The 10,717-nt window shown below is 45.4% G+C and overlaps 1 protein-coding gene across 8 annotated transcripts in view; it reads right to left on the bottom strand.

Annotated features, from left to right (window-relative positions):
* Positions 1-757: 757 nt before the first annotated feature.
* pip5k1ba (phosphatidylinositol-4-phosphate 5-kinase, type I, beta a) overlaps positions 758-10,717 on the bottom strand; it is a 103,129-nt gene continuing 93,169 nt past the window's right edge. For 4 of the 8 annotated variants that reach the window (XM_080188356.1, XM_080188355.1, XM_080188354.1 and 1 more), the window contains 2 exons: positions 10,034-10,092; positions 758-1,999 (listed from right to left, as the gene is read on the bottom strand). In XM_080188356.1, coding sequence (XP_080044482.1) covers positions 1,987-1,999; positions 10,034-10,092 — 72 coding nt within the window. In that variant the 3' untranslated portion in view covers positions 758-1,986. Of the gene's footprint in view, positions 2,000-9,984; positions 10,093-10,717 lie in introns of all 8 variants that reach the window. The other 4 variants (XM_080188357.1, XM_080188361.1, XM_080188358.1 and 1 more) reach the window with 3 other exon arrangements.

Genomic DNA, 10,717 nt, shown 5'->3' with positions numbered 1-10,717 from the left:
TAAAGGAGCTAAGTATTATTTAAATGGAGAAAGAATGCAGAAAGCTGCAGCACAGAGGGATTTGGGGGTCATTGTACATAAATCACAAGAAGAACTAGTATGCAAGTTCAGCAGATAATAGGGCAAGCAAATGGAATGTTGGCCTTTATTTCAAAGGGAATGGAGTATAAAAATAGTCTTGCTAAACTATATAAGACACTAGTAAGACTGCACCTGGAAGACTAACTATTTGGTCCTCTTATTTAATAAAGTATGTACTGGCATTGGAAGCAGTCCAGAGAAGACTCACTAAGTTTCTCCTGGGAGGGATTTTCTTATGAGGAGAAATTGAACCTATTCTCATTGGAGTTAAATGACAGGTGACCTTATTGAGATGTACCGGATTCTCAGGGAGCTTGACAAGTTAGATGCTGAGAGGGCCGATTTCCCTTGTGGGAGAGTCTAGGATGAGAGGGCATAATCTCAGTGTAAGGGGGTCATCCATTGAAGACAGAGATAAGGAGGAATTTCTTCTCAGTGGGTAGTGAATCTGGAGAATTCTTTACAGCAGAGGTTGGGTCATTATGTATAGTCAAGGCTGAGATAGACAGATTTTTAATCAGTAAGGGAATCATAGGTTAAGGGGGTAAGTGGCATTGAGGATTACCACATCAGACCTCAGTGAATGGTGAAGCAGACCCTGATGGGCCCAATGGTCTACTTCTGCTCCCGCATCTTGTGCGGGTTGCAAATCAGCAAATAAGTTTCTGGAATCAAGTTCGACTTTCTCTTTATTTATTCTCTGCTGGTCATTTCTTTCCAAGTGCTTTTTTTTTGAAATTAATTCAAAACATTGGTCGTGGAAACTGAAACTCAGTTTGCCTGGGATGCTGTTTAGTGCTAAACCATGTCCACCAGGGGATGCCAAACATCTCCCCTTAAACCTCTCCTCGATAGAAGAACAGCTACAGCAAGACATAATTTAAATAAACGTAGAGGACCAACAATTGTGTAACATTGAAATTATCTGAACATGATTGCTGAAAGGAATTTTGTCTTTTTTTTACAAATGATTCTAATTCAGGATGGCAGCGAAACTCGGAGTCCTATACAATCTACATACATGATATGCAGCATAAATTTCAGCAGGCCATTCAACACTTTACACTGTACATCTCAGAAGATAATTTTGTCACACAATTCCTGTACAATACTTTGAAGTGGACATCAAGTTATAGGAAGCATCTCTCAAGCCAAACTCCTTTACAATTTTAAAGATATTTATTTACAAGAGACCTTAAAGACCACCCTGAAAGGCTTCATTAAAATAGACCTTTTGTCATTTTTTTTTAAAATAGATACTGAGATGATGTACACACATTTCTGTAAACTTTTTTTTCTGTTTCAAACTGACAGGTAGGCAAAACTAGGGCTTCTAGAGTAACTGTTAATGGGAGTCATGTGCAAACTTTGCAATTCAATGCAAGTACAAAGTAGACATCTTTTCTTTCCAAAGGCTGATTAAAAGACCGCTTCTTAGGAAATTTAGCAAAATAGAACAGTTAACATTTACGCTTTTTAGGCATAAGTGTTTTTGGCATCAGAGAAAAAACTTTTTTTTTTAAACTGCCAGACACTGAAATGTATGCAATTGAAGTAACAAAATATAAATCTGGTAGAATTTCAGAACCAGTAAAAATGACACAATCTTTTCAGTTGTGGGATCACAAAAGTGGGGTGGGAGGCAGGGAGGAAATAAACTGCATTTCATATAGCAGCAAATACAGACTTGGTGCTGAAATGTAAAATGTTCCTCGTGAACCCTGTACTGTTCAATGTCGGTCAACAAAGTCCATGGCACTTGTCAGAATCCTGGTCACCGCACAGGATTCCCGTTTAAATTCTTCATTAGCCGGAGTGTACAAAGAGTCCCTCACTTCCAGGTGAAGGGAATGCTGGGGTTGGATTGAAAAAGTCTTCCCCTTGCCCAAACATTCAGCTCATTCTTCATGTTGATTTACTAGGTTTAGAAAAAAAAATCGTGAGACACTTTGAAAGGGAAATAGTCATTCTGCATAACTTTACACAGAATGAAAATGCATAGAATCAGAATCCTTGCAGAAGGTGGCCATTCGGATACACCGATAACAAATTCACAGAGGCCTTATCCACGTATTTACCCTAAGGGGCAATTTATTATGGCCAATCAACCTGACCCGCACATCTCTGGACTGTGAGAGGAAACCACAGCACCTGGAGATATGTTCTCCCTGTGTCTAGGTGGGTTTCCTCTCACAGTCCGAAAGACTTGCTGGTTAGGTGCATTGGCTGTGCTAAATTCCCCTTCAGTGTACCTGAACAGGCACCGGAGTGTGGGGATTTTCACAGTAACATCATTGCAGTGTTAGTATAAGCCTTGTGACATTAATGAATAAACATAAAACTTAACCCACGCAGACACCAGGGAGAACTTACACAATCTCCACACAGTCAGTCACCCAAGGCTGGAATTGAACCCGGGTCCTTGGCACTGTGAGGCAGCAGTGCTAACCCCTGTGGCACTCTGCTGCCTTGGGTCGCTGGCGCTGTGAGGCAGCAGTGCTAACTCACTGTGCCATGCTGCCCCGGGTCCCTGGCACTGTGAGGCAGCAGTGCTAACCACTGTGCCACCGTGCTGCCCTGGGTCCTTGGCACTGTGAGGCAGCAGTGCTAACCCACTGTGCCACTGTGCTGCCTTGGGTCCCTGGCACTGTGAGGCAGCAGTGCTAACCACTGTGCTGCCCTGGGTCCCTGGCACTGTGAGGCAGCAGTGCTAACCACTGTGCCACCGTGCTGCCTCGGGTCCCTGGCACTGTGAGGCAGCAGTGCTAACCACTGTGCTGCCCCGGGTCCCTGGCACTGTGAGGCAGCAGTGCTAACCACTGTGCCACCGTGCTGCCTCGGGTCCCTGGCACTGTGAGGCAGCAGTGCTAACCACCGTGTCACCGTACTGCCCTGGGTCCCTGGCGCTGTGAGGCAGCAGTGCTAACCACCGTGTCACCGTACTGCCCTGGGTCCTTGGCGCTGTGAGGCAGCAGTGCTAACCCACTGTGTCACCGTACTGCCCCGGGTCCCTGGCAATGTGAGGCAGCAGTGCTAACCCACTGTGTCACCGTGCTGCCCCGGGTCCCTGGCGCTGTGAGGCAGCAGTGCTAACCACTGTGTCACCGTGCTGCCTTGGGTCCTTGGCGCTGTGAGGCAGCAGTGCTAACCCACTGTGTCACCGTGCTGCCCTGGGTCCCTGGCGCTGTGAGGCAGCAGTGCTAACCACTGTGCCACCATACTGCCCTGGGTCCTTGGCGCTGTGAGGCAGCAGTGCTAACCACTGTGTCACCGTGCTGCCCTGGGTCCTTGGCGCTGTGAGGCAGCAGTGCTAACCCACTGTGCCACCGTGCTGCCCCAGGTCCCTGGCGCTGTGAGGCAGCAGTGCTAACCCACTGTGCCACCGTGCTGCCCCGGGTCCCTGGCACTGTGAGGCAGCAGTGCTAACCACTGTGTCACCGTGCTGCCCCGGGTCCCTGGCGCTGTGAGGCAGCAGTGCTAACCACTGTGCCACCGTACTGCCTTGGGTCCTTGGCGCTGTGAGGCAGCAGTGCTAACCCACCGTGTCACCCATTTGGCCTCTTTAAAATAATTCATTGTAACAGTTCAATTTGCAAACCCTTTGGCCAAGTAGTGTCAACAGGACTTGGCAATGCTGGTGTGACAAGAACAAACTTTTGTTCAAAGCCAAAGTTGAAAGGTTAGGTTTTTTTTCTAATTTTAATAAAACTCTACATATTTTGGATATCTCAAATACTGTGGTTTGTGACAAGTTACAGCTTGGCTAAAATGTGCAGCTACGATACATATAGCTGTTCTGTGCGTCTTTGTATCAATTTAAATGTATTTCTTTTATCTACTTGGTAGCTTGCTGCGGACAGAGCAAGATTAGTTGCTCCCTGACTAATGCAACATTTCCTTTGCTGGTACAGACTGTAAGAAACTTACAGTTCTGCCCTTAAAGTAACCAATTATAATTCAAAAATATTCATTTATAGACCACAAACCAGTTGACCAGAAACTCAACTGGACTCACCACATTAACACAGTGGCTACAAGAGCAGGTCAAAGGCTAGGAATACTGCAGCAAGTAACTCCCGACTCCCCAAAGCCTATCCACCACCTACAAGGCACAAGCCAGGTATGTGATGGAATACTCCCCACTTGCCTGGATGGGTGCAGCTCCAACAACATTTAAGAAGCTCGACACCATCCAGGGCAAAGCAGCCCACTTGATTGGCACCACATCTACAAACATCCACTCCCTCCCTCACCAACGCTCAATAGCAGCAGTGTGTACCATCTACAAGATGCACTGCAGCAATTCACCAAAGATCCTTAGACAGCACCTTCCAAACCCATGACCACTTCCATCTAGAAGGACAAGGGCAGCAGATACATGGGAACACCACCACCTGCAAGCTTCACTCCAAGCCACTCACCATCCTGACTTGGAAATATATTGGCCATTCCTTCGCAGTCGCTGGGTCAAAATCCTGGAATTCTCTCCCTAACGACATTGTGGGTCAACCCACACTACACGGACTGCAGTGATTCAAGAAGGCAGCTCACCATCACCGACTCAAGGGCTACTAGGGATGGGCAATAAATGCTGGCCAGCCAGTAACGTCCATGTCTCATGAATGAATTAAAAAATTACAGTAAAACATTCCTCATCACGGTCCAAATCTTCTGATCTCCGACAATCCGGAGGCCAGATGTACAATTTATAATGGCCCAGTGATATTATCCTCCAACCCAACCTCGTTGCTGAAATCCCTCACCCTTGGCACCCCTAGTCTTTGCCATTTCCACTGAAAAGGTGATTGCCTGGTTGATAAGTGACAGGAGCACAAAATTGGTCACTTCCCTTCCAGGCCAAGGTGTTCAGCTTCTGCTCACAGGTTCCTTCCCAAAGGGAAGCATCAGAGATCAGGAAGTGTGGAGTGGAAGCCATCCCGTGGAGATTCATGTTAGTGCTCTAACAGTTTTCTGTCCTAACCACATTATTCTCAGAACGCTATCTGTACAGGGGAAAACCATTTCACGCCTTGCTGCTTAAACTAATAAGAACAGATACTACACTTGACCTTAGCCAAAAGGCCAATCACATATTATATTCTGCAGCTTGCAAATGCGGCCCGTGTTTGGAACCTCGATTATGACTTGCCACATTTTGGCAAAATGCTCACAGTCATTCTGCATCGGTGTTTAACAAGGATAAGCAGAGGTGTGTACTGCTTGTGTTATCTTAGTGTGGGAGAAAGGGGTGGAGGGGGTGGAGGGGAGCAGAATACTATCTGGATGGGGATACAGTGGCCAGTATTCTGCAGTCTCGTTCATTCTGCTGCCGTCAGTGAGCACGGAGAATTTGGCACTCAGCTAAATCTCCATTCACTGCGGCGGGACTGGAGAATCTCGGCCACGGGCGAGGTCGGAGAATAACGGCCCGAGTCAGGTTGATCTCAAATTCATGAACCAAAATGCAATCAGAAAGACTCAAAACGGAAGATGACCTTCAAAGGTTTTGCACAAGGGGCTAGCTTTGGGAAGTCATCGATTGGCCGTAGAACAGATGGTAAATGGGGATACGTTTCAGTTATTGGGAAGACACAGTTTAGGAGCTTTGACAAAGGGTCACCTGGGTCAGCTCTTTTCTCTCCTTACAGATGCTGCCAGACCTGCTGAGATTTTCCAGCACTTTCTCTTTTCAGATTCCAACACCCGCAGTAATTTGATTTTATAAAGTACAGGTTTATGTAAAAAAAACCAGGCTGGCTCCCATGCGTGCAGAGATGCAGCAATGTTTACATGTTTTGGACATAATGGCAAGGCTGAGACCACTTCACCTCCCTGATCAATCCCTGCAACTAATGTACGGGCAGATTGTTATCTCAGTAAACAAGAGTCCATTCTGATGTAAAACTGGGATACAGGTGATATGAATGTGGAGTCGGATTCCTCATTTTTCAAGCCTTTGAGGTGGAATCCAACAGGCAAGTTATTTCCACCTGTATATTCTTGTTTATGTTAAACAACCAGTTTGGATTGTTCTCACACATGCTGGCTCATGATGAATGAGGGTATATTGCCTTACACTGAAATAGTTCACTCATAGCAGAATATCGCTAGGCGTAAACACAGTGTTGAAGGCACCACGAGAAACTTCATTCCAGCCTTGGAGGTGACCAGACAGGTTTTCAAAATTTATCAGTGTTGTACTCAAAACATCAAAAGCATAATTACCTCACAGTCTTAAATTACAGAACATGGTCCGGAATGCGATAGACACATTTTTAGTCTCTTTTGCTGTCCACTTTGGTTGGGTTTGCTCATGATGATCTAAAGATTCAGCTGTTGCATTAGGAGAACCGTACTCTTTCATAAGAACCAGCCAATCCTCTCCTCCTACCATCCAGGACAAAGCAGCCCGCTTGATTGGAACCACATCTACAACCTCTCCCCCTACCGTGCACTCTGATGACCTGACTGACCATTGAGTCAGTTTAGCTCAGTTGGCTGGACAGTTGGTTAGCAATGCAGAGTGACAGCAGGGGTTCAATTCCCACATCGGCTAAGGTCATTCATGAAGGTCCCACCTTCTCAACCTCGCCCCTCGCCTGAGGTGTGGTGATCCTCAGGTTAAATCACCACCTTTGACGGGGAGAGCGGCTTATGGTCATCTGGGACAATGGAGACTTTACCTTTCACAAATGAACTCTGCAGAGCTGCAGGATTATTGGAAACAGCTCAGAAACATTTGCCTTTTCAATCCATGAGTGAACACAGGCTAAAAACACTGATCATCTGCTCCAAAGGTGCATTATTGGTGACTCAGTAAACATTTGACTAGAAGGTGCGACTATTAATGATCCTCCCAATTATTAACCATCAGTATAATTTGTCCACCGCTCTACTGGTCTCAAATTCTTTACATCATTCATGGCTTTAACTTTGCACACAAAACGTTCTTGATTTTAACTCAGACAAATGCTCTCAAGGTTGAGCTTCTTGGGTGCAAAGTCCTCAGACACTGATAACTTCTAGCCCAGAGCCTCAAAGCATTTCATGTTACGACATGTACATTGGCCAAAGACCACTTCCAGTCTTCATTTTATGGACTTGCTGAGTTGGAATTTTAATTTAATTTGCTCTCTTAAAAAAACGCAGTTGTGCAATGACAAATCCTTCGCTCTCTTGTTCAGGTGAGCAGAAAGATCAGCAGCAAAGGAGGAAAAGAAAACCTGTGCTTTTGGAAAATCGTCATGGGATCCCTATGTAGACGGAGGCCATTCAGCCCATTAAGTCTGCACCAACCACAATTCCACCCAGGTCCTATTCCTGTAACCCTTTACGTTTACCCTGTTAATTCAAAAAGCACTAAAGGGCAATTTAGCATGGCCAATCAGCCTAACCCACACATCTTTGGACCGTGGGAGGAAACTGGAGCATCCGGAGGAAACCCACACAGACATGGGGAGAATGTGCAAACTCCAAATTCAAATGGAATGCCAAACTGAGCCTCCGCCGCCCCTATAGGGTGGAAGAAAAAGATTCCAGGGCCATTATTTTGAGGAGGAGCAAGGAGTTGGCCAGTGTTTACCCCTCAGCCAACATCACCTAAGATGACCTTAGCATATGGGCAACAGGGTGACACAGTGGTTAGCACTGCTGCTTCACAATTCCAGGGGACCTGGGTTCAATTCCTAGCTTGGGTCACTGTTTGTGGAGTTTGCACATTCTCCCCGTGTCTGCGAGGGTTTTCTCCGGGTGCTCCAGTTTCCTCACACAGTCCAAAGATGTGTGGCTTAGTTTGATTGGCTATGCTAAATTGCCCCTTAGCGTCAGGGGATTAGCAGGGTTACGGGGATAGGGCCAGGGTGGGATTGTTGTTGGTGTAGACTTGATGGGCCGAACAGTCTCCTGCACTGTGGGAATTCTATGATTATCCCATTGTTGTTCGTGGGATCTTGCTGTGCACAACATTCACTGTCATTTCCTGTAATGCAGCACGTTCCATCATTAGCCGAGGGGTGTATGGGATATCCTGAGGCAGGAGCTACAGAAATGCCAGCAGTTTTATTTTCTTTCAGCGAAATCACACAGCAGGAATGATGACAATGCTTCAGACATCAATCCACAGCCGTGGGGGCGACAATGTCACTTCTTTCCAGAGCCACCAGAGGCAAGTTTAAATATTCTAATGGAGTTTGTTTCCCGTCGGCACTCCCTGTGTACCAGCACTGAAATATTACTCCAACAGCCAACAAGGAAGTGACCTCGCTGTTGTGTGAAAACCCATATATTGCCCTCGTAAATCTCACCGCCCAAACAGCAAACCATAGCACACCTGAAGGCATTTAGTTATCTTAAAGAATTAGGCTGTCTGGAGAAGGATTACGCCAAGTTTCTGTGGAAACCTGGTTGCTTGACATAGATTCCACCTTAACTCCTACTGTCATACCAATGATCTGTTACATCCAGATTTCTGCAGCTCCTTGCAGGGAAGGGCTGTTTGATAAAATACCTAATGGAGACTCTCAGATTAGAATCTTATCTCACCTAGCCATCAGAGGTCGGATATGGCACAATTTGTGTTGATTTACACAATTTTTCATTCGTGGTGGCACAGTGGTTAGCACTGCTGCCTCACAGCACTGGGGACCCGAGTTCGATTCCCGGCTTGGGTGACTGCCTGGCGGAGTTTGCACATTCTCCCCATGTCTGCGTGGGTACTCCAGTTTCCTCCCACACTTGAAAGATATACGGGTTAGATTGATTGGCCATAATAAATTGACCCTTTGTGTCAGGAGGATTACACAGTGTTCTGGGGATAGGACCTAGGTGGGATTGTTATTGGTGCAGGCTTGATGGGTCGAATGGCCTCTTCTGCACTGAAGGGATTCTGTGATTTACTGCACTATAATACCTACATCAACTGGGATACTCAGTGCGTTACTAAACTAGTTTCAACTGGTTAGACGGCGAGGAATCTAGTAAGAATAGTATGTTCATCTTTAACGTAAGGGTGTTGGAGTAAGGTTACTGCAATTGTATGGGGCTTTAGGGAGACCACATCTGGAGGACTGCATACAAATCCTGGGTTCCAAGGAAGGTTACACTGTGAAATGGAAGTCCATTAGATTGCTTCCTGGGAGGTCCAATGGAGGAGAGATTGAGTAGAATGGGCCTATACTCTTTGGAGTTTTGAAAAATGAGAGGTGATCTTATTGAAATGTACAAATATATTTAAAAATCTTTGATAACTTGATGGTGGAGCAAGCTGCCAGAGGTAATAGTAGAGGCAGGTACAATTTTATATCTTAAAAAGCATTTAGACAGTTACATGGGTATAGAGGGACAATTGGGATTCACTTAGAGGTTTAAAAAAAAAGGGCGGCGTGGACAAATGGATGTAAAAGATCCCATGATGTTATTTAGACTCAGAGTAGGAGAGTTTCCTCAATACCCTGGCAAGTATTTACCGTTTGAGCAATGTCACTAAAGCAGATTCTCTCCTCATTATCTCAGTGCTGTCTGTGGGAGCTTGCTGTGTGTAAATTGGCCGCTGTGTCTCCTACGTACAGCTACATGCATGCTAGGAATGGGTTAACTGCAACCTTCCACTTTAGACCTTATTTGTGTGTTAATTGTTTAATAGTACTCACCGGGATATAGAAAGGGGTTAGAGGTGGCACAGGGTGTTGGGTGTGTGGAGTTGTAACAGAGAATAAAGTGAGTTTGTGAAGAAATTGGACTTGCAACATCTTTTATTGCTGGACTGCAACTGAGAGGCTTAACAACGCACGCTAAGGAATGCGAGCCTTTTCTAGGTGGAAGAACGAAGGGAAATAAAATCAAGTAAATCCAGGAACACAAACTGATGAAGCAAATTAAAAGAACAAAACAGAACTGATGAATTACCATAAAATCCAAATTCTAACTCTCACCAGTGCACAAATCACTCCCTTACTTTAGGGTCGATGCTTCAGTATAATTCCAAGGAATCACATTCATGTTTAAACTGCTCCCCTATATTTACAGGACATAAAAACATGCATGAAGATGCGACTTATACATACATCAGATTTCATGCTGCGTAAAAACATGCGGAATTATTCACCGCTTTGAGAAATCATTCATTCGATTCGTTTTAAGAAAATCAAGAGGTTGCAGAGCGCACATCTTCATGCAATTTTCAATCAATCTGCTTTCAATCGCATCAAATTATCATGCAGAAAGAAAAAACGGTTTCTGAACATTTTCTGGGGCCTCCTACGTTATTTCCCACTTCTTCTTAAAACGGACACTTCTGAACGTGGTACCATTTTGAACACAAACATGACCCGATATTCCCCGATGACAAGGTAAACTCTACCAGCATCAATTCGCATTGGCATTAGCAGAAAGGCAACCTCGGCACAGAGACAGGAGAAGCCTGGTGAACTACTCGGTGAGATCACGGCTCAGCTATGACCTAACCCATTCATGACCTCTAACCTCAGCCCCTTCGGCTAACAAAATCTATCACTCTCAGGTTTACAACTGATTCACTGTCGTTTGTCAGAGGGGGTTTTAACTTCCATCTGTGTGTAAAAGTGATTCCTAATCTCACTCCCGAGAGGCCAGCTCTAATTTTCAAACTATCCCCAACCCT

The sequence above is a fragment of the Carcharhinus amblyrhynchos genome, chromosome 5 (assembly GCF_965287045.1).
Source record: "Carcharhinus amblyrhynchos chromosome 5, sCarAmb.v2.hapA, whole genome shotgun sequence".
NCBI classification, from domain to species: domain Eukaryota; kingdom Metazoa; phylum Chordata; class Chondrichthyes; order Carcharhiniformes; family Carcharhinidae; genus Carcharhinus; species Carcharhinus amblyrhynchos.
The sequence above is the reverse complement of the archived record's forward strand: the minus strand, read 5'-3'. Positions and strand labels throughout refer to the sequence as shown.